Here is a 24,785-nt window from a genome sequence, read left to right on the forward strand (position 1 = left end):
CTCAGATCAGTATGAGAAACTGTAATGTAGTATTAGTAAATATCACTCATGATATTATCAGCAGGGCACAGTGGTAACCTGGCCTCGGCAGGAACTAATTTAATCACGTGATCACATTCCAATTCAAGGTAGCATGCACCTCACAATATGAGCATGAAACATGATCATGAAAAGCTGCCATGGAGAATACCTTCATGGGAAGCAAATGGCAGTTTTCTGTTAACATCATTAAGCTTACTGCCAATGAGAGTGAGATAGGTGTGACAGCAGCAAAGAGGGGCAATCGAAGGTGCAAGTAACTGTTCGCAGGCAAAACTTAATAAGTCAGTGGTGTGCAAATTAATGAAGGAGGAACATGATGCCAACCAATTTTATTATACACTGACAGAAAAAAAAAAAAAAAAATCGCCCCACCAAGAAGGAATTGTGCGACATAAATGAAAGTTGGTAGGCATGTTTTTAAAATCAAAGATGATGTCTATTAAAATTTGGTGCCACTATGAGGATGCAAAGCAGATTTGCTTTAAATAAGTGATGTAATGGCCTTGAGCGTTAGTTACCTCAGGTTGGACATGGTGAGTTGATATTAGTCAAGAGTGTCTTTAAGACCACAAAGACCCCATTATCAGCACCTCAGTGAGTTTGATCAAGGTCGTGTAATAGAGCTGCAAGAAGATGGATGTTCCTTCGGTATGATGTCTGACAGACAAAAGTAATAGTTTCAAAAACAAATTGAAATCATACCTCCTTGACAACTCCTTCTATATCATAGATGAATTCTTCAATATGAGTAAATAAATGTGGAGATATAATATATGCATTTCGTGCCATTTAAGGGAATGGGATAGATAATAGAAATATTTAGGTATAACACTATAATGTAAAAAAAAACTTGTTTCCTGTGCGCATTTCTTGTGCATTTGACACGTTCCACATCATAACGGTTTTCCATGCTATTGATTAATGGAACACATAACTAACTAACTAACTAACTAACTGATACTACAGACAGACTTGGCAGAAATATAGACACTGTACCTGACTGCTGGCAGCAGTATCACGATTATGTATGATCACAAGAAGACCAGGCTCTGGACGGCCACTTGGCACTGCTGAGAGGAAATACCATTATTACATTTGGAGTATGGCTCTGGTGCATCGTGCTGCATCTGCAGCAGCTGTTTGAGTGGTAGTTGGCACCACTTTGACACAAGAAACTGTTACAAATCAATTGCTTCAAGGACAGCTCCGAGCCAGATGCCCTGTAACATGTGTCCCACTGACCTGCAACAACTGCCATTTGTGACTTCAGTGGTGCCAGACAAGAGCTTATTGGAGGGCAGGGTGTAGGTTTGTGGTGTTTTTTGACGAAAGTTAGTTCCATCTCGGTGCCAGTGATGGCCGTGCATTGTTTAGAAGGAGGCCAGCTGAGGACCACAACCAACCTGTCTACAAGCTGGACACACTGGACCCATACCTGAAGTTATGGTCTTGATTCAATTTTATATGACAGTAGCAGCACTCTCGTTTTTATTTTACGATCCTGACTGCAAATTTTTATGGCAGTTTGGTGATTTGACTTGTTGTGCTGCCATTCATGAACAGCATTCCAGGTTTTTTTCCCCAACAGGATAACACTTACCCACATACCACTGTTGCAAAGACCCCATTATCAGCACCTCAGTGAGTTTGATCAAGGTCGTGTAATAGAGCTGCAAGAAGATGGATGTTCCTTCGGTGTGATGTCTGACAGACAAAAGTAATAGTTTCAAAAACAAATTGAAATCATACCTCCTTGACAACTCCTTCTATATCATAGATGAATTCTTCAATATGAGTAAATAAGTGTATTTTCAACTTTCTTGTCTGCCAAGGTATCTGTCCTCCAGACAAAGTGTCGACATGTTCCTTGATCTTGTTGATCACCAGATCTGTCTCCAGTTGAGCATGTATGTGACATCATCGGATGACAACTCCAGTGTCATCCACAGCCAGCATTGACTGCCTCTGTATTGGCTGACCAAGTGCAACAGGCATTGAACTCTGTCCCACAAACTGACATCCAGCACCTGTACAGCACAATGCCTGCATGTTTGCATGCTTGCCTTCAACATTATGGTGGTTACACTGGTTATTAATTTATGAACATTTCACATTTGCAATGGTTTATCTCACATTCACATTAATTTGTGATCTTGCAGTGTTAATCACTGAAATATGTTACCTATATAAATGTATTCCTGAAATTTCATTACTCTACATTACTTACTTTTTGATATTGTGATATTTTTTCATCAGTGTATTTTCAACTTTCTTGTCTGCCAAGGTATCTGTCCTCCAGTAGTCATGATACACACCCTTTCAAATCTAACGTCACAACAGTAAAAGCTAATAACACAGCACTGGACATAAACTGACTGCAAGGTCTAGTGAAGAGCGCTTTTGTTTAGTAATGCCAATGTCCCAGGTTCAACTCCTGACGACCACTTAATATTTTTTCACACAACCTTGCGAGTCCAACTGTATTACTAGACAGCAATTTGTGCAATCTCTATCATCTTGAAGAAATGGACAGAAAAATTAAAAATAATTAGAGGCAAGAAAAGCTAAACTGTTGGCATTAATTAAGGAAAATCAGACTCCACCTCTTTTTTCCACTGACAGAATTTTGTGAGAAAATGTTTCCCTACCTATTGCCACCATACCATCTAGACCTCAATCCTATACAACTGGTCTGGACTCTTGCAAGGAGTAAGTCATAGTCGTAACATGTCAAGCATCTCATTCTTTTTACTTGAAAAAGTAACAGATGATGCCTTTGCTGCTAATAAATAAACATGTGATGTCTTGCTTGGTGAATGCTTTTTGACATAATAGTACTTCGGTGACTTAATTCAAGTGGCTTTTCAATTGCCCTCATAAGGCTGAATGGGCCTCCTCCTAGATATTTTTGTCATGATGCTAGGCACAACCAGTATTGCGGCCAGTAAGAACAAAAGTTTATTGATCCACATTCAAGTAAACGACAAACATAGAAACACATGGTGGCTCTTATTCTGAAATACCTGTAATTTTTAGGGAGTTACATTTTACCTAAAACTCCCTCAGATTTCCCTGGAAAAATCAGGGAAATCTGAGGGAATTTCAGGAATTTCATAAAATCTCAGGGAATTCTCTATGTTTAACCTAGCATTGGAATTTAATTTTATTGAGTTTTATAAACCACAAATTTAAAAAAATTAATACACTGAAGTGTGTTAATTGTATAAACATTATTCCATAAAAATTATTGATGTTTAAAAAACTGCAGTCCAACTACTGGTTATGGCTGCTATATCTCAGCCGAGAGAAACAAAAGTTGTCACTGTGAGAAGCTGACTCCCTCCCCCTGCCCCCCTCCCCTTCACTCCCTGCTTGATGTTAATTTATCAGGCACTTCTTAAGACACCATCTTGCTCCCCATGCATGGAATTACCAGGGATTTTTTTTTTTTTCCAAGTTCCGTTAGCCACCCTTGTTAACAGTACAATCAGTAGTAGAACAAAATCTGAGGGGGGCGGGGGGGGGGGGGGGGCACTGGCTGCGCTATTTTTATGTAGAGGAGGCCTCCGGTAGGTGACATGACAGATGTCATGCAGTGTGCACTAGTCTTGTGACCCACTGCAGGTTACCTCTGGTGGCCAGCCTGCACAGCTGCTGCTGGCAGACTATTTGAAGTGTATCGTGCTGGCAGCCTTGTGCCATGGCGCATGTCAAGGTGTTGCATGTAGGCTTACAGCACTCTTTGCCTCAAAGAAATTTGAAGTGATTAATGGGAATCAAACTGGAACATTGTTGGCACCAGCCTAAACTCCTAGCCACTAGACCACTCAGCCAGTTTGCTTTAGTTGCTGTGGTATTAGCATTTACTGTTGTGACATGACATTAGAAGATTTGAAAGGCCACATGTATCATGCCAAAAAAGTGTGTGATGACTATTGCAGGAGAGATACTATGATGGGCAAGGAAACTGAAAATATAATAAAGTTAGTCAGCATAGATTCTAATTAAGAGTCAGCAATATAATTCATGTCTGAAACAGCAGATGATGAATTAACAGACACTGCTGTGGAAAATAGTGACATCACTGGGGAAGGTAGTTCCTTGGATACTGCCAGCAAAGCATCACGAGCATCACAGATGCGATATTCTGTACGTCATGTTTCTGTTCGTGTTCTAAATGGCCACTTCATTCAGTGCCTTATAGAGACATGAAGAAAATGAAAGCATTCCACTTATAAGAATACAGGAGTATACACTGTTACTACCTTTCCTCCATGCTTCTCGGGTATAAATATGATGTTGCTGCTACTGTGACAAGATTACTAGTTTTGTTTGCCAAGTAATAGGGTCGCAGAATCAGTCTCACTTTTTAAAGATAATAATGCCCACAATGTACTTAGAATAAAAAGCTGGATGAAACAGGAAATGGATAACAGTAAAATCCTGAATTTAGATGTGAATATGTATCACAAGGATAGGCTGGAACATAATGGTGGCAAAGTATCTGTCACCATAAACAATTGAATAGTATCTTGTGAGACTATTATGTATTCCAAATGTGAAATAATCTGGGTGGGGGTAAGCATCAAAGGTGGTCAAACATGGTAATTAGACGCTTTTATACCATCAGGAACTGTAGTGGCAGAATTCTTCAGAGAAAACTCTGAGAATATCAAAAGTTTGTTTCCTGGTAATGTTTTTGTAATAGGGGGCAACTTCAATTTGCCAACTATATAATGTGTGAACATAGAAAACTGATGCCAGAGATATGGATTTGTGTGAGACTGTTCTGAATGATTTTTGAAAAATACTTCAAGCAGTTAGAGGGCAAAATTTGAGGCTTTCTGGTAACTTACAGACCCAAACTTTCCTAAATAGTTAATGTAGAGGAAGGAATCAGTGACCATGTGACCATTGTAGCATCCATTATTAAAAATGTTAAAGGAATTTTAAGGAAGATAAGAAAATATTTTTACTTAGCAGGAGTGACAGTAAACAAACTACAGAGTACCTTAACAGTCAACATGCCCAACAAACTCCAATAACCAAGTTATGAGGATAGCAGTGCAACATATTACTTCCCCACACATATACTTCACTATATGACCATGATCAGAAAATCAGAGGAATTAGAGCTCATACAGAGACTTAGCGACTTCATTCTTTCCATGAATCATTCTCGAATGGAACGGGCTTGGCGATAATGTTAATTGTACCGGAAGTACCTTCCACTACACACCACGAGGTGACTCACGGAATACAGATACGAATATACACAACTATATGTTACTGACCTTATGTTTGTGAGACTTCTTTTTCTAGTTTTGATCAGTACCATCTCATTTAAGAATATCAGATACTTTTTAAATAACATGAATACCTACATAGGTGATTTTAAAACATTAACATGATATAGGATGAATATGAACTTTGAGATAAGTATAAGTGCCATATACAAACATAATTCTACAGATGTTGAAAAATGGGAATCTATTATGCAACAGAAATATAGTGAGTAGTTCTGTCACAAAAATCTTTGTTTATGATAAACTTATTTCTTTAAATGTAAAATTTATGACCTCTCTTCATTTTATGACATTCATGCTATTAACTTGCATGTTGTATAAATGTAAAGAATACCAAGTTGTAGTCACAGAAAAGCCCTCATGGTTCATAGGAGGTATATTTCTGGGTGTTCATTCTGGAGGATATTCCATTTTTCTACACAAAATTTCAAAACTATTGATGTAGTCTTCTTTATTAGGTGCCGATAACAAGGTACTGGATGAGCTTGCTGCATGAACTTCAGCTGGACGTAAGACCATTGGCCGTAATACCTGACAGACACAATTAGATCAAGTTTTGTAAAATAATGCATAAAAAATGGATTTATCATCCCTAAAGTCGAGGATTGAATAACAATAATATGGTAAGGACAGGTTGCTACTCGGCTCATAGAGGAATTGATGGTTGTGGTCATGCACAGTGAAAAAGATGTTAGAAATATTTCAGCTTTCAGGCAATGTCCTTCAGAACCAGAAAACTCACATGCATTCACACAAGAATTAGTCACACACACACATGACCACTATCTCTGGGTGCTATGGCCTCCTCCAAGTGGTGAATAGCAATCTGTCCTGTTTGTACAGTTGGAATTATCATCTTATGAAATAAGGGAAAGGCAACCACTCACCTGTAGCGGATTGATGTGTGGAGAACAGAAACGTATTACAGAAAATAGGATTCACACTAGCTGTAGTGAATCGATACGTGGAGAACAGATACATTTAACAAAAACAGCAGTCACACCACAGATGAGTGGTTGCCTTTGCCTTGTTTTACATATTTCTTCATCCAGGAATTTCCATTATTGTTATGAATTATCATCTTGGTTAGATAATCAGACACTGATGAATAATTAAATTAAGGAGACCTGTGTAATAGCAGGCACAACACGCTTCTACGGTGCTAACAGCAGTGACAGATTGTGCATTGTGGCAGTGATTTTATGGGCATCAAAGGTGTTGGGGAGCCATCTTGATGCTAAAATACTCAATAAACATCAATTTGAAGAAATAAAGAATCTCATTGGTGTAATTTTGTCCCTTCCCAGTCACTGTCTACTATCACATTAGGTAACACTTGGTTGGCTCAGAGCATGGATGGGCAACTGGCGGCTCACAGGTTGGTTTTGGCCTGCATTTGCTTTCAGTCAGACTTCTGAAAGAAATTTGTGGGAGAGAGAGCAATTGCTAAGATTTTAGTCTCTCTGGGATGCGTTTTCTGGCCTCTATCACAGATATGAGCAGTTTTGGCCATTTTGCGCATTGCTAACAACATGTGATTTGTGCCTATCATCTGCAGTGGCAGAAATGTCACATGGAAGTTAAGGAGCCCTCATACATTCAGTATTATCATCAATATAATGACCATCTAGGGGGAATACTATCATATTGTCACTATCAGAAATATTGAGGGACAGTATTGATGCCAGTCAAAATACCCATAGTTAGTATTTCCAAAGTGTGTTGAGCATGTGAAGGCGAGTATTATCAGTTTGACAGTTTGTCATTCTGATGTTCACATTTTTCAAGTTTGGCTTCTGTATAATACAGCTGATATATGCTAAGTTCAAGTGATTGAAACTTATTAGCTTTTTAAATTGATAAAGAAATGAGGGTTTAATTTAGTTAGTGTTACAGAAATAACCTTTGCCGGTGCAATTAGTCATTGAAAGTATTTTTGGAAAAATATTTAAAAATGCTTGCTGATATTATTTGTGGACATTAACACACTAAATTTCAAACATTTGAATGACCTTAATGTGACCAAAAATTGCAAACTTACTCTTAATTGCTTGTTTGACTGAGATTGCTGAACTATCTCACTGACATACTTTGTGTTTCTTAGCTTTTTCATATTAACGTTGGTAAATATTATTCTCTGTTATGAACATGGGTGACTGCAGCTGTTGAAACTGAAGATAATTTATAATGAATTAAATAAAACCAGTTGCTTTTATAGGCATTTATTTTTCCATGACGACATTTCAAAATGCCTGGCATCCTGTCTTCAGATGTTTACGTTATTTACTTATCATGGACATTCTTTCATTACGAACAGCATTGCAGAATTTTGCAATGGATGGTTTTGAGACAACTATTGTAAAACATTGTAAGTAAATAACCAGTGTATAAATAAATGTAAATACCTGAAAATGCAGTTAACACAAAGTAAAAGTATCTCAGAAATGCTTGTTCTGAGACTTAATTTGTTGGCATGGTATGTGGGGAAAGTGGTGCATTTCATATTGGTGCGTTATTCCATAAATATTAACGATATGAATGCTATATGTGTGACTTTATATGCTAGGAGCACTACTGTCATATCACATGACGAGGTGGCACATGAACTTAGGTAGGTGTGTGAATTAGGCCTGTGGGTCATTAAGGGTTGCCCATGCCTGGCTTATAGTGTTGTCTGCGGTGAGAGGACATGATCTTTAGGTATGTTGAGAGATATTGCCGTGCATATGACATTGTATTCACTGTTGTTGAGTACAGTGACAGTAAAAAGTAGTGAGAAGTAGTAAGAACTGAAAATGTTGATAATAGAAATTAATATATGAAAGTATCTTTATGCTTGGCAATTTAATGGAAGTTTAGTTATTACATTACATTGTGTGTTACTGTTCTACAGGATTAAAAAAATGTTTGTTTTTATCATAGTGTTTCAAACTGTTGGAAATGATGAGTTACTTTGTGTTGTGTCTACTTTCAGTTGGACTTAGAGACATAAAAATAAAGTTACAGAAATACCTATGTAAATAGTTTTGTTCATGTAAACACAATCCAAAAGAATGAGCCTGTAAAATTGTAATTTTTTAATGTATGTATGAGAGGTTAACACAATACAGTAATGGGTGACATGTATTGTTGTTAAAGGGAGCTGTGCTGGGGCTCTACCTGTCTTGCATGAAAGTTTTGTTTATGTGTGGGAGAGCTCAAGTCAGATATCATAGTCGAATATTAATCATAGTGTCTCAGGAGTAAAAAATGTAATTTTGTTGCACAAGAGGCTGAATCAGCTATGTGAGTTATGAAAATAAAAATAAAATCTTTAGGGTAGAAACGAGGAGTTACACTGTCATCATTATTTCATCTTTCCATTTTTCCATGTCATCTCAGTAGGCTACAAAAGGTACACTTATAAACAAATGCAAAACTACAGACTGTACTGTATAAATATGAATGCTGTAGGTGTAGGTGATTATACACCGGTGTGTAAGACATAAGGTTGAAAGTAACTTTTGGATGGTGTTTCACTGGCAGGTAATGACTCCATAACACACGGACCATACATAGAACAACTCCAGTATAGTACGCAAGGTAACTGAAAGGAATGCACAATGAGACGAACAGAAATTACACTTTTATTTAAAGACAATAGCCGCACTGAAGTCGTCATGATTCATAGTGTTCCTGGGGACATTATTTATCCTTATGTGGCCAGATGTGGGAACACTTGATGCTCCCTGTAACATTGTCAAACTTAATCGTTTTGGTGGTCCATGTTGAAGGTGTGGGGAAGCATAATGTTGCATGGGTTTACTGACCTCTAAATCACTAAACATGGTACACTTGCCAATCAGCATTATTGTAAAACTATACTCCTTCCCCATGTACATCTTTTCAGGATACATTTGGCCCTGACTTAGTTTCTACGTATGACACTGTGCAACTGCATTGTATAGTGCAGGTGGGGGAGCTCTTGGAATGAGACAATATTTGGCTAATGGACTGACCTTCCTGTTCCCTCAGCTTAAATCCCATGTAGCACATGGAAGATGTGTTGTGGAGATGTACTGCAGCACATCCACAAGCACTAAATACCATCCAATAGTTGTCAATAGCCCTGGTGGATGAATGGAATTCTCTACCACAAGAAATCCTTACCGACTGTCTGAACAATATGGGAGCATGTTTTAGAGCATAATATTCTGTCTGTGGTGATCAGATACATTATTAAGAACAGCGTTCCACCTTTTGTAGTGTCCAGGGGATCATCATGAAATGTGATGACCTCAGTATAATTATTGTCTTTGAATAAAAAGGTCATTCTGTTCATCTCACTGCATATTTCCTTCAGTTACCTTCTGTACTGTATTGTAGCAGTTCTTTCTATGTATTCTCCAAGTTTCATCGAACTATGTTACTTGGCGGTGACAAATCATGCAAAAGTTACTTTTGTCCTTAAGTTTTGCACACCAGAGTAATTTTGAACAATTTGGAATCCAACATGCATTGATGCACTGCAAAATTCATAAGGTTGAGAGATCTTCAGTTATTATATATTTGTCTATTTTATTTGAGTCAGTTATTTCTATCTGTTTCAATGTGAAGTGGTTGAGCTTCACAGTGGTTGAGCTCTACAGTCTACATGTGGAATACATTTATTGATATTTTTTGTCATTTGTGTGTAGTCATAGCTGTAATACCTTTGTAGTCAATCCATCTGTTTTGTGTTAACATTATTAACAAAACTTATACATTTTTTATTTTTCAGCAAATTTTTATCTGACGGATATATACGCTACAGAAGAATCAAGACTTGCTGAAACTCCTCTGTCAGACTCTCATCCTGTGACAAATCTGCACCGCAAAGAAGGAAAGCGCCCTGCTGTTTTTTTACGTTTCAGGTGCTTTATTTCTCAGGTTTACATAATGCTAACATAAATTGCTAAATACCTGTATTCTTTTTTATGGCTCTTTTTCCTCCAGAACCACGTACAACATCAATGACTACATATAAGTGGCAGACAAATATAAGAGGGACAGATGGAAAGAAGTAAGTAAACTGTTTATTATTTCAAAAGTAATTACTATAACTGTTAATAAATTTATCCCACTGTGAGACAAGATGGCCAAATGCCTTCATGGAAAAATGTTTGTGGTTGCCTACAGAACCACAGCTGTACCCAGGCATCCACAGTGGCACTTTGCAAAAACTGAAGCGTGCATTCAAGTCCAAGTGCCCAGGAATGTTGTTGGATGGCATCAGTCTGTTGCAGGATAGTGCCCGTCCAAATTTTGCTAAGGTTATTTTAGAGTACACTGGAGAAGTTTCACTGGGAAGCCGTTACACATCTTCCAAACAGCCCATGCAATTTCCTTATTTTTGGAATCCTGAAGAAGAACAATCATGACCATTTATTTGCTTCAGGCACAGAGGTGCATGCCTGTGTGCAACTATGTTTCCATGGACCACCACAAACATTTTTATGAAGGCGTTGACTGTCTTGTCTCACAGAGGGAATCATATTATCAGTTATGGTGATTACTTTTGAAATAATAAACAGATAACTTCCTTTTTTCCATATGTCTTGTTTTCATTTTACTGCCCCTTATAGTAAATAGAACTTTTTTAATTTATTTCATTATTTTTTATTGCTTGCAGAAGTGGAAGGCTGGTCACTACTCATTGATAAAACTTTGAAGATGAATATGTAACTTCACATATATTCTGAAACATGATAAATTTCAGTTAAGCAACAGTTATTTACTGTCAGCTGTGATAGTTTTATTCAGCCCATGTCCAGTGGCACTGATTGCCAATTTTTTGAATTCTTTCTTGTATTTTGCTTAGGAAAATTATTGTCTTTACTGATTTTACAGATGAGGACTATGTGGATACATATCTTATCATTCTTTTTATAAATATTTCTGGGTCTACTGTAATGATATTGACAGAATTTCTCAGATTAGTTTTCCTATCTTTGTATGTCATATTTTAACCTTGTTCTGTACATGCTCCAGCTATATTTCATGTCAATCTCTGGTTTTAGCTGAGTTTTGAGAAGATCTGTAAGCTCTTTGGATATTCCACAATGAATCTTCCACTTGTCAGTGGAATGTGTGTGGTGTTTGGAAACTTCATGACAGATTAAAACTGTGTTCTGGACTGGAACTCTAATCTGGAACCTATGCAGGCATGACTTCAGTTCTGATAGTACCTCTCTCCTGCATTCCCAACTTCAAAGGAGCTCTTCTGTATACTTTTCTAGACCAGCAGTATTCCATTCTTTCAGGAATGCTAGTCCAGAATGGTGCACAGGAAAGCTTATGAGTTTAGAAAGTGGGAGAGCGATACTGGCAGAACTGAAGCTGTGAAAGCAAATAACTCAGTCAGTAAGAACACTGACTGCAAAAACCTTCACATAATTTTAATTTTTTAAGAAGAATATTTAGATTTTATTAATCCCAGCCCAAGTAATTCTAATTTTATCTTTTTGTGTATATTTTCTTAAGGGTGGCACCAGAATGCCAGGACTATATAGTTTACTCACCTCTCACCCTTTTCACACACTTTTGCTCTTCTTTCTCTTACTGTCATATTTACGAACTTCAGCAATAATGCTTTTGTCGACATTTATAAAAACACCTCAGCAAAATACTATGTTCTTTGAAATTCACTTTTTTTGTTGTTCCGAGACGTATTTGTCTCCTAGACTTCTGCTGTAGGGCACTCTTAAATCTTATGTTCCATGGTACCATTATTGCTTCAGTCACAGTGAAAGTATATTTCCACTTTTCACGGATACATACACTTTTGTGTTTCATTTAGGTAACATAAATTTGAATGTAGATGTTTCGTTAAAACAAAGTAGAAGAAAAAACATAGGACAAAATTAATAAAACCGTGAATGTGTGTACACTATGATAGCTGATCTGTAGTATTCAGTGCAGTGCCTTATCTGTTTGTCTACCTTATTTTTATCTGCTCTATGCTCTTGATTGGTAGTCTTCCTTTATATAGACAAAAAAAGTAAGTCCTATACATAGTAATATAATATTTGTGTATTCAAAGTCAACAGAAGGAAATCTTGAGTAGTTCTCCTTGTAATCGCAAGGAATTTTTCTTTCACCAATTTACAGGAAACTGATTTTGCCGTTGAAAATGTAGAGTAGAAATTCCATGCATTCTTGTATTCTTGCAGTGGGCACCTTTGACCGCTTTCTGGATGAGTTTTGGAAATTTTGTTAATTCCTCCTCATAATGCATTTAAATGAGAAAACATACAGCTGAAATTGAATTCTATGTGCTTTATCTTATTTGATTTACAGAGACCGAGATAATGACAGTGGTGAAGTGAAAGTTTATCCAGGGAAACTGCAGGTTTCAGAGGCCTATTGCACTATTCCTGTAAATGCAGAAACTACAATTGATGATCTCATCCGTGAATCGCTTGGTCGCTTTGGACTTGATAATTCTAAAGCAGAAGATTATCGTCTTAGCCAGATTCTGCTGGACAGGGGAGGTAGGAAATCTCTCTCTCTCTTGTGGCAATGCTTACATAACTAAGAAGTAATTACTTATGGCAAATCCTGTTAATGCTTGTCTTTTTCAGTTACGGAACATGTTCTTTCAAGAGATGATAAGCCCTGGGAAATAGTGAAGCAGTTGGGTAAAGATTCTATCCGGCAAATGGAACTCATGAGGTTCTATTTACAACTGAAGCAAGATCCACATGGTCCAAATCTTGCTCTGTTTGTTGGAAATTTACCACCAAATATTTCACAGAGAAATTATGAGAATATGCTAACTGAATTTCTTGGGAAAGGTTGGCTCATAAATGATATTTCATCATCAATTTTTACTTATTTATTTCTTCATCATTTCCTAATAAAGAATTATCTATGTTTCTTCATGAACCTCTTATTCATTTACCTATTTCAGAAAATAAATTTTCTTCAATTGGGCCAATTTATTATGAATATGGCTCAATGGTTATTACTTATGAAGATGCAGACAAAGCAGTCCGTGCTTTATATATCCTTCGGGAATCAAAGTTTGAAGACAAACACCTTCTTGGTAAGTGATCCTAACATCTCAGTTGTATAGCTAATATTATTCCTTGACCTTATGTTAGTATCTCTTTTATTACTACTCAGTGGACACATAATACTCATTTCTGTTGCATTTTCTGAAGTTATAATGATAATGAAATGTTGGATGAGAAATTCACAGAGCTCCAGTGGTCAAAAAGGGAAGTTTTTGGGATTAGGTCAGCAAGCTATTTGATAACAGAGAATTTTAAAAGTTCAGTTCTCAGAAAAGCTATAATGTGGTTGCAACTTAGAGTTAATAATTTTATAAGGCTGTTATTGAGGATAAGAGAAAAAAAAATATTATGAAAATGCAGCTTGATAGTAGTGGCATTATATGGAAATACTGCATTCGAAATAGAACTTCTGAGTATAAATTGCATTACATAATGTGAGCTTTAGTTTTTCTATCAACATATTTATGTAAACCATCCACCCTCTTTAAATGTAGTGTAAGATTTTATTCCGCCCTCCAGTATAAGGTTAAAAATTACCGTTTCCAACTTGTGACAGTTTTCAACTGATAAGATGAGAATCCTACAGTGCTTATGTGTGATCCTCAAGTTCTTGTACAGGCCATTGATGTTCGCTGGTAACTTATCATGGTGACAGAATTAGTTCTTATATTCAACAGTCTTTTGCATGTGGATATTATGTTTTCTTAAAATTTACCAATGTTTATACGAGGGTGGTTCAAATATAAACGGCATTTTATTTTTATTTAAATTTATTTATTGAAAAACTCAAAGCAGTTATAATTTATTTTTCCACATAGTCTCCTGCTTCAGAAATGCATTTGTCCCAGCATATGGGCAGCTTTTTGATGCCCTCATCATAAAAAGAACTGGGTTGGTCACCAGCCAGTTGCATATGAAGTCTTCCATACTCTCGTCATCTTCAAATCGTCGCTCTCTTAGAGCTTCTTTAAGCGGTCTGAATAAATGGAAATCACAGAGTGATAAGTCCGGGCTGTAAGGAGGATGCTCAAGTGTAGTCCAGTGCATTTCCTGTAGCTTGGAGACAGAGCTGCAGTATAGGGTTGCGCATTGTCATTGAGGAGGATGACCTGTCGGGAATCGATTGGTCTTGTCTTTTGCAGCGATATGTAACTCATGTCCTGTTCAACAGATTGCAGTAGTAAGCAGCATTGATTGTGCATCACTCATGCAAAAAATCAATCAGCAAAATGCCTTGCTGATCGGGGGGAAAAAAAAACAATTGAAAGAACTTTGCCAGCTGTCAGTCAAGTCTTGGCTTTCACAGGTGCTGCCTCCCCTGTCCTTCACCACTCCTTAATGGCTTTATTGGATTCTGGAGTGTAGTGGTGAACCCATGTTTCGTCGCAGGTGACAATCCAACTCAAAAATGCATCACCTTCTTCACATACCTTGCTGTAAGCCTCTGACAGACCCCCAAACGTCTCAGCTTCAGATTTTTGGTCTAAAGTTTAGGCACCCATCTGGAACACATTTTACGGAACTGTAGGACATTCGTGATGATTGCTTGACAGATCACATAACTGATTCCGACTTTTTGTGCAATTTCTGATACTCTCACCCATTGATCATTGTCAATAATGTCTTTAACTGCACAAACGTTTTTGTCTGTAATGCTGGTCCGAGGACGGTGATCGTGTTGCTGATTTTCCACACGTTTTTGTCCTTCTTTGACCTTTTTATGCCAAGCAAACACACATGTCCTTGATAATGTTTTATCGCCAAACTGTGCAGTCAATCCTTGGCAAATTTCCACCACTGTAACTCCTTCATGAGCAAGAATTTTGATAGTTATGCATTGTGCACTGGAGGGTAACACCTCTTGCTCAAACATCATTAGCGTTGCTGACGAAACAGCGGGAAATATCTAACAGCACACTCTCCTCACTTGTAACGGTCCTGCAGCATAGCAGAAATGTGGGGCCAGTCCTACCTACTGTTGATGTTCAGGAACAAAAATTCCATTGATATTTGATCCCCTCATGTACGATATCAAGTGCAGAGTCTCGTTATTTCTAAAGTAGCTATTTCTCAATCAAATGGGTGACTGTTGATTATTTTTTTCTGTAAATCATTATCGTAGTCACAAACACAGTTTACTCTTTTGGTGCACAATGCTTTAAAAACGGTGCAGCGGAGAAGTGTATCAAGATAATTTTAAAATAATGGAAGTAAGCCATCAGATGCCTAGGGAAACTGAAACCACAGGATTTGTGTGAAATTAAAATTAAAGAATTCTTAATTTAGCAGTGGATCTGTTGTTCTGTTGTACATAAGTGTAAGGATTCCATTTTTTATGTTAAACTAGACAGATCCACCTATCTTAAATGTAACAACAAATCTAGACATAATTATCGCATTTGCAGTAAAAGACTTAACATAATTAATAAGAATCCTATGAATGAAGGAGAAATTTTTTAACAGGTTTCCACTTAGCAAATAAAATATAAAAGAACTGATGAGAAAACCAGCTGAAGCTTTTCACAGACAGAATCCTACCAGACATTGAATTATTTACATGCATGTAAGAAAATAAAACAAATAAATACAGTATTAATCTAAGGAAATGTAGATTTGTATCATTTATATATAATTAGTTCTCAAGTTGTGTGAATCTTATGTAAATTATGTGTAGATTGATTTTAATGTAATGTGTCTGTACTTTTGCATTTTTATCTTATTGCAATTTGACTGTTATGTATAATCAGTGTCAACCTGTTTTCTTTCTGGCCATGTTGAACTAATATAAAATTTTTGTATTTCCAGTGAGTTTGTCAAAAATTTGTGTTGTTTCAGTATCGATCCCAACATCATCTAGTGAAATGAAGTGTGAAACAGCACCTTGTTGTGTTTATACAGCTAAGGATGAGGGGTGGTTAAAACATAAAATTGACCATGGAAGTGGTAAAGAAAGATGGCTGACTCCCATTCATTGATATCTGGATGCGGAAGAAGTAAGATAAAAAGTTATGTCCATCCGTATGCAGGGAACCAGCACAAATGGATCATTACTTGCCTCCAGATGCTGCCACTCAATCCAACATAGCATGGTTTTAAGAATTGTTGCCCACTGAGCTCTGTCAGTAAATGACCAGGAAAGTCTGCCTTTTGAGCACACCTGAGGAAAGGCCTCTGGAGTAATGGCTACAGTGATAAATTAAGATGGCAAGGCAGACTCTATGTAGTTTCTCCATATTGAGACTACCAGCAGCAAAGCTCACAAGGAACCTGAAGAAACATATTGTTAAAACAAATTGCTGACCTCCATAGAAGACAGAGATCTAGTTGGCTGAGCCAAGGATACACTGGTAATATGCATGCCTGGTATCTACTATATTCAGTGTGAATGCTGGCTGTAGATCAGGTGTGTACGATGACGCATTCAGCAGTGCTTCTTGGAGGATACCATATACGTTCGCCTTGTACAGAAAAATAAACTCACATTCTTTAAACTCAGCTTGGACAAAGGTCATGTATTCTATTTTAAATGGACCAGAATGCTGTGCAAGGCCAGTGGATTTTGGAACATCATTATAAAGTACGTGATAGAAATTATGACCAATGATAGACTCATAAAGACAGAGGAGCAGGCAACCAAACTTGGACGAAGGTTATATATTTTATGTTAAATGGACCAGAATGCTCTGCAGCATCAGTGATTTTGGGACATCATACTACAGTAAGTCATTGAAATTAGGACCAATGATTGCCTCTTAAACGGAGAAGGAGGCCCTCAACTGGGTTGTGTCAGGTGTATGTTATTGTCCACAGTACTCTGGAAACGCCCCCAGTCAAGAGACATCCAGATAGCACAAATAGTGGAGCCTGACAGACTATGGCAAAACTCAGCTGCAGCTCTCTCACCCAACTACAACTAGGAGGGGGTGGACTGACCCCTGACATTGCTTGTATAAGGATATCCCAGAAGCCATTTCAACACTTTTCCAGATGATTATGGGAGTGACAGTTATTGAAATGTCACACCAATTTGAAGAATTGCCCAGCTAGAGACATGAGAAATTTATGTTATGTGTAATCTGTTTTTAATTTAAGGTGTCTATGAAGAAAGAAAAAGAATTACACATGATCATTCTTTACATTACTGATGGCCCAGTTAAGTTCATTGTTCAAAAGTCACAGTCTTCTATTCGACAGAAATTGGAACAAATCTGTCTGTTGTGCAAGATGAAATAAATTACATTTAGATGTTTTTAAATATGTAAGTGCACTATATAAATTATAAAAAATTCTCATTATACTATTAACACAGTACTTTATTCCAAACAATTTTTTCAGTTTTCCTGCCAGGACCAAGAACAAATAAATTCTTGTGTGAATCCATTCTTGAGCAAGCAAACATCAATTTGGCCAACTGTGACACGATGACCTCAAATCTATTACACAGAACTAGGTACACCATTTGTAGTGAAAGTTGTACCAGCGTTCTCTCCATGTTATTCAACTGAATGTTGACTTAGATGTCAACTAAATTGTCACCAATAATTTTTGCAGCCCCAAAACTAGGGATTTACTCTAATATCAATTGTTATTGATTATTTTTATTTGTGATGCCCCATTCTCACAACCCCCACCCCCTTCCTCCCCCATCCTTAGGGTTGTTACTGGTGCTATACACCTTCTCCCACTACTTTCCTTTTTCCAGGTAGTAAGCCATACATGTACATACTGTACCCAGCATTCATCAATAAAAAACACAAACTGGGAGCAAATATTTGTTGGTATACTAGGTATACTATGGATAAAAACCAAAAATTCTGTAAGGAATGTGATAGGGATTCCATCAGCCCTTGGGCTTCGTCCAGTTTCCGCTGTTTTTCAGTATCACTTACAGTAAAGTCTAAATTATTCATCTTTGCATTTGTGTGAGAATTAAACTGGAGTGATACTTCTGAATCTTCTTTTGTAAAGAAATATAGCCAATGGACAAAAAAATATGGAAACACCATGAGAAACACATGCTTGAACATTGAACATAAATGCAGGTGCTAGGCAAGCTTGCAGGCTGTACTTTTGCATTTGACCATGAAAAGCACATGCACAATGTCCCCAATATATTGCAAATGTCGGTTGTGGTCAGAACAGTAGTGTTCTGTGTAGTGAGGGCATACAGTAGGTACATGAACTGGAACATTCATAAATTGTTGGTGCTCATGTAGTGGATGCTTTTGTAACCAAGGTGTTTCAAGAGGCACTGTATTGAAGTTTATACCACTTGCAGGGAAAGTGGAGAAACATCATCTAAGTCACATGGACAAAAGTGTGTATTGAGTGAACATGGTGGACAGTCAGTGAAGGTGATTGTGAAGAAAAAAAGACAATGACAGCTGCAAAAGTCACTGGAGAACTGAATGTCACACTCATGAACCCTGTCAGCACCAAAACAACTTGAAGGAAGCTCCATATGCAAAGAATTACATGGTGAGCTGGAATTCCAGCACCAAACAATGATGCAAATGCTTGTAACAAGAAAATGTGGTGCCAAAGCCTTAAAAAGTGGGCTGTGGATCAATAGAAGAAAGTGATTTAGTCGGATGATTCTTATTTCACACATATCCAATTTCTGGCTGAGCTTATGTATCAAGAGTGAAACATGGTGGGGGTTCGGTCCCAAGAGTGAAACTAGGTAGGTATTCAATGGTGATTTGGGCAGCTGTACCATGGTATTCCATGGGCTCCATGGTTACTCTGCAAGGTTGCATTACTGCCAAGTATTTTATGACCATTTTGGATGATCAGATGCAGCCCACAGCACAGTGTGTGTTTTGCAATGGTGATCCTGTGTCCCAAGATGACACGGCCCCTGTTCACACAGTTCACACCATCCAGGACTAGTTTTGTGAACATGAGGGTAAATTGCTACATCTTCCCTGACCACTACAGTCACCAGATTTCAGTATTATTGAGCGTTTGTGGTTTACTTTGAAGAGGAGAGTGTGTGACTGCTATCCAGCTCCTTAATCATTATCTGAACTTGCCAGGAATGATTTGTATGACAACAATTTTCCTGCACCATCTTAGGCATAGTAATGTGTTGGGCTTGTGGTGTTTCCATATTTTTGTCCACTCCCTGCATTTGGAAGAAGTGTTCAACATTACCACTTTTGCTTTGTTGCTCTTAATTTTGGTTACTCTGTCGTTCATAAGTGAATGCTAACTTTGGTTCCACTTAGATTAGGCTAGATTAGTATTTCTCTGGGTTTTGTGAGACCTATTTCTGTATTATTCTGCTACAGTAGTCATTGAAGGCTTCACACATTGCATTTTTCACAGATAAATGCTGTTCATGCAGCATCTTACTACTCAGAGCCCTATGTTTCTCATTTTATTTCTATTATGGATTTGTTGCTTTTCCTTTCGAATTTTCTTTATAATGACTGTGTACCATGTGGGCTGTTATGCATTTGTTGCTTTTTCTTTGGAATTTGCTTTATAATGACTGTATAGCATGGGGGCTCCCCCCACCCCCCCCCCCACCCCCCACCCCCCGTCTCTTTCTCTCTCTCCCCCACCTCCCTCCTCCCCTCCCCCCTCTCACTGTGAAGTGTTTCAGTGTTATGTTAAGTGCATATCCATCAAGTGCTTGCTCAGTTAGTCTTCTAAAGATGAGTCACCTTTTGTCTATATTCTCTGGCACAGAGCTAAATGTTATGAGTTCATCCTTGAAATATGTCTCTGGTGTATCGAGATCTATAAATCTTTCTACATGCTTTAGTGATCCTTTGTGCTTTGGTAATCATTGTTGCTACAACTGCGCCATGTTCACTGAGATCAATTTAAATGTGGACATGTTCAAAGATGTCAATTTTATTTGTAACAATTAGATCTATTATGTTTCCATCATGAGTGAGCTTCCTTACTATCTGTTCTAAATAGTTTTCAAAGAAAACATTTAGTATGACTATATAGGATGTACTGTCATACTCACACCTTAGAAAACTGTAATTATTCCAATCCACTGTCAAATGGTTTATGTTGTCACCAGTGATTACAGCATTTGGGAAACACATTTATTAACATGGTGAGGTTTTCTCTGACTTTTTTGGTTACATCTGAAGATGAACCAGTTATCAGTGGAAGGACTCAGTTGTAAGTTTATGTGCATCCTTGATCAGGATGAGATTTCTTGATGGTAGTGTTGTAGGTGCGATATTTTTCAGTGCCCCCTGCCCCACCCACTCACTTCTTCACTCTCCACCACCCCTACATTCAGCTTTTGACTTGTTGGTTTTCAAACATTTTTACATTCCCATACAAAATCAAGATTCAGATCACTAAAATCAATAACAAAACTACTTAATTACTTTTTCAGTTTGACTAACAACTTCCCTTTTCATTCAGTAGCTTTTTCCTATTTTGTGCACCACTTAGGTGCTTCACACTGCTTGCTGTGTTTGATAGACTGCTGTTCAGAAGAGAAGAATAGTTAATATCGGCACTGCCAAGAATGGTTATGAGCTAAACTTACACACATGAAAGCATACTGTGGCATCTGTTGTTATGTTGATTTGTTGTCAGATGGATCTGAATTCAAGTCATTTCCATTTTCCTCACTATTCATCTCTTGCCAACTCTGAATTGTCACTAAAGTTCTCACCACTTTGTAAAAACAGCTTTTTGTTTTGTAAATCTGACAAACAAATCCTTTTTGCCATTGCTAAAGGTTGCCATTGTTAAATGCAAAGAAAACAGCACACAAATCACACTATTAGACTGCCACACTCAAGAGACAAATGTTAGAACTGGCCAGTAATCTGTTGACATGACTAATAAGAGGTACCACAGAGTGGAGTCAGCTTTAAGTAACAGCATAACATCATAAACTGGCCTGTAACTCATCAGTCTCATTAACTACAGGCCACAGAATCCTGTGGAGTGATATATCCATTGAACCTGTTGAGAACAAGTTCACTGTAGACAGAACAAGTTCACCATACTTAATTAAAAGGTCCAGATTAACAATCTGCAAACTTTCCTGGGGTACTGAGAATAGTTTTGGTGTGATGGAATTTCCTTCCCTGGCTCCTCTTTTAATTGTTAATTTCTCATCATCCTCATGACATCTGATTGAAAGTCATGTGTTAATGTGTTCTTTAGTATACTAACAATGGCTGAATCATTGACTTACTTTTCATGAGTTGCTTATAACATTTTTGCTGAAACTGAGCCAAAAGCTTTCTTAGAACTTACAGCTCCCAAACATAGTGGTAATTCATTCTGATTGCTCTGTTGTATAGTTTCATTAATAACTTGTAATGGTCCATTGTGTCATATCTTATTTTAAAGCCAACTTGTTACTTTGCCTGATTAAAATCCAATTATTCTTTATGTGGTTAGTGATAATTTCAGGGGCCGTCTTTACAAAATAAAAAGGGAACTGACAGGCAAATTGTTTTTATTTAAAATATATAATGTGCCTTCTTTTTTGTAAAGTAGGACAATTACAGCATTATTCCATTTTTCAGGAATTGCCTTCATCCTAGGACATTCTGTAAACATTTTTCTTTTTGTCCTTTTGTATTATTTTGTCTCCAGCTGTAACTCACATATGAATTGCCCTTTCTTTCATCATATGTCAGATGGCTTTACACATACGTTACCTTGTATTTCTTCAAGAGTGTTGTTGTTTTCCTTATTCACTATCGAAGTCCAGCTGACTTCTTGAACTGCACAATTGTAGTACTCTTGGAGTGTGTTTTCATTTGTCTGTTTGTTATTAGTTAATTCTCCATCTACCATATAATCTGATCATTAAATGTAGTGTCTACTCAATGCAATACTCTGTTTTTATAGTATTTTCTACCATTCTCTCAAAATCTTTTTTTTTTTTCAAAAAATCAATAAATATATAAAGGAGAAAGAAAAAGATTGTATTCTATCATGTTTCTATTCTGTTACCATTTGCTGAAAATTCTTGCTTTTCTTTAATACCTGTCTATAACAGTTGAGATTTTCTTGTTTTGCTCCCATCATGCTTTCAGTATCTTCTGCTGGCCCCATAAGCATATTTATTGAGTTAATATCCCTTTCATGTCTGCCTGTGTAATCTTGATTATCCAAGAAGCTAAACATCTTGCATAATTTAATCTCATACACATCTTGGGTCATGTCCACTTTGTATTTGTTTTCTCGTGGACAAAAGTCTTAAAGATGAATATTTTGTTCTTAGTGAAAAATTTTACTTACAAATGACCTCTGTCACTTCTGGTATTGTATCTGAAGTTTCTCACTGAAGAATCATTCTTTAGTGTGTTCTACTTTAACATTAAAACTCCTCTTTATCATACTGTAGTGCAATTTGCTGTTATCACCTACTATATTTATTTTTAAAAAATAAAAATAATGGAAGCAGTAGAGCTTCTAAGGTTCATTGTACCATCCGTTTAGCTGAACACTGTGTAGCAAATTGCGGGCACAGAAGTAGCTGGGCACACCCTATTCTCTAAATTTATGTTTATGACTTACTACCTAATGAGTCTGTGTGTTTCTAGCATGGAGTCTAGTTTTACTATGTGTGGTAGGAGTGTATGATCATTCACAGTTTGAAAGTATTTTAGGACTGTCACGATCTGTACAGTTTTTTTATTATTTGATAAAATGTAGCCAGTCTCATTTGTAGTTATTGTCCTTGGGTCATGTCCACTTTGTATTTGTTTTCTCCTGGACAAAAGTCTTAAAGATGAATATTTTGTTCTTAGTGGAAAATTTTACTTACAAATGACCTCTGTCACCTCTGGTATTGTATCTGAAGTTTCTCACTGAAGAATCATTCTTTAGTGTGTTCTACTTTAACATTAAAACTCCTCTTTATCATACTGTAGTGCAATTTGCTGTTATCACCTACTATTACTCCTATTAGGGATTCACCATCTCATCGTCAGAATATGAGCGCATTGGTGGAGAAACTTTAATGTTTCCTATGTACTGGAATTTGTTTACTATTAAAGTATTCTTGGTATTCTACCTGAGTTCCCCCATTATATGTAATTTTGTTTTCAGTTTTCTTGTTTACATTAAATCCTACACCAAACTTTCCTCTCTGCTCTGTTCTGCAATTCTAATAACCTTATTGCATTACATTTGACCTTAAGTAATTCCTCTCCATTTTTACTAATGTATCTCTGTATCATAGAGTTTTGCAATTTATTTTTCGAAAATAAAAATAGTGGAAGCAGTGGAGCTTCTAAGGTTCATTGTACCATCTGTTTAGCCAAACACTGTGTAACAAGTTGCGGGCACAGAAGTAGCTGGGCACACCCTATGGCCTGACACCATTTTCTGAGTTCCCTCAGTCCACAACCATTGCCATAGATCCCTCAGTGCACAACGCCTTAACGTTTTTCATCTGGGTTGTAATAGCCATGTCCCCAGAACTATCATAGCCGATTAGGACCCCTGACTACTCAGTCCTTCTGAAGCCGAAGAAGAGCTAAACCTTTACAGAACTATGATCACAGCAGTCTCAGCCAAGATCTCAGTGCTTCCAGTTCTCAGAGTTGGGATCATCACAACCAGTTTACATGTTGATCAGGTGCCAACAAACCTCTCAGGCCTCCAGTCATTATTGTCATTTACCAGTCAGAGCAAACTGCCTATAAAATTTATGGAGTCCTGTAGTACTATAATGTTACATTGTTGCACTTCGTGTAAATTTTTATAAGATATTAACTGTTGTATTATAGTGCACAGTTAACTATTATTAAACCAGTCAAAATAACAGTGTAAGAGCTTCATTGATGCTTGAATAATAAAATTAGGAGCTCATAGCAAGTAAACAATGAATTTTGATGTGGTATTGTGTGTATTTTTTTATATAAAGCATTTATTTTTTAGAGCACAGAAGTATTTATATAAACACTGAATTGTATTACTCTTTCAAGAAGAATTATCTTCTGCTTGTAAGAAAGTGAATTATTACTTTACAGTTATGCTGCTCCCAAATATTGAGCCCAGCACAGTACCTGCTGGCGTGCAACCCCTATTGGTGTTTGTGAATGTAAAGTCTGGTGGATGCCAGGGTCTTGAGCTGATCTCAAGTTTCCGCAAACTGCTTAATCCCTATCAAGTGTTTGATCTTGATAATGGAGGACCACTCCCAGGGTATTTATAATATATTTGTGTCCTTCTTTTATATGCACGTTGCCAGTATGATAAAAGTGGTTTTATTTTTGTGTAACTATAAATACAAATGTGTTGGGTGCTTCAAATGCTAAAGGTGCATCATGTACATAATTTTTAATGTGTATGTTTCGAATGAGTAACATTAAATATACATTTTATAATAGAGAATACTACTACCCGTACAAAAAATAAGACTTGAGTGTTGCCATCAGTCCATGAACTT

At 37.1% G+C, this 24,785-nt stretch overlaps 1 protein-coding gene across 7 annotated transcripts in view; it reads left to right on the top strand.

Annotated features, from left to right (window-relative positions):
* LOC126253529 (diacylglycerol kinase theta) overlaps nucleotides 1-24,785 on the top strand; it is a 741,186-nt gene that overhangs the window by 539,850 nt on the left and 176,551 nt on the right. For all 7 annotated transcript variants that reach the window (XM_049954942.1, XM_049954916.1, XM_049954934.1 and 4 more), the window contains 5 exons: nucleotides 10,108-10,240; nucleotides 12,666-12,859; nucleotides 12,950-13,162; nucleotides 13,279-13,413; nucleotides 24,367-24,541. In XM_049954942.1, coding sequence (XP_049810899.1) covers nucleotides 10,108-10,240; nucleotides 12,666-12,859; nucleotides 12,950-13,162; nucleotides 13,279-13,413; nucleotides 24,367-24,541 — 850 coding nt within the window. The remainder of the gene's footprint in view (nucleotides 1-10,107; nucleotides 10,241-12,665; nucleotides 12,860-12,949; nucleotides 13,163-13,278; nucleotides 13,414-24,366; nucleotides 24,542-24,785) is intronic.

Source organism: Schistocerca nitens, chromosome 1, assembly GCF_023898315.1.
Source record: "Schistocerca nitens isolate TAMUIC-IGC-003100 chromosome 1, iqSchNite1.1, whole genome shotgun sequence".
Taxonomy (NCBI): Eukaryota; Metazoa; Arthropoda; class Insecta; order Orthoptera; family Acrididae; genus Schistocerca; species Schistocerca nitens.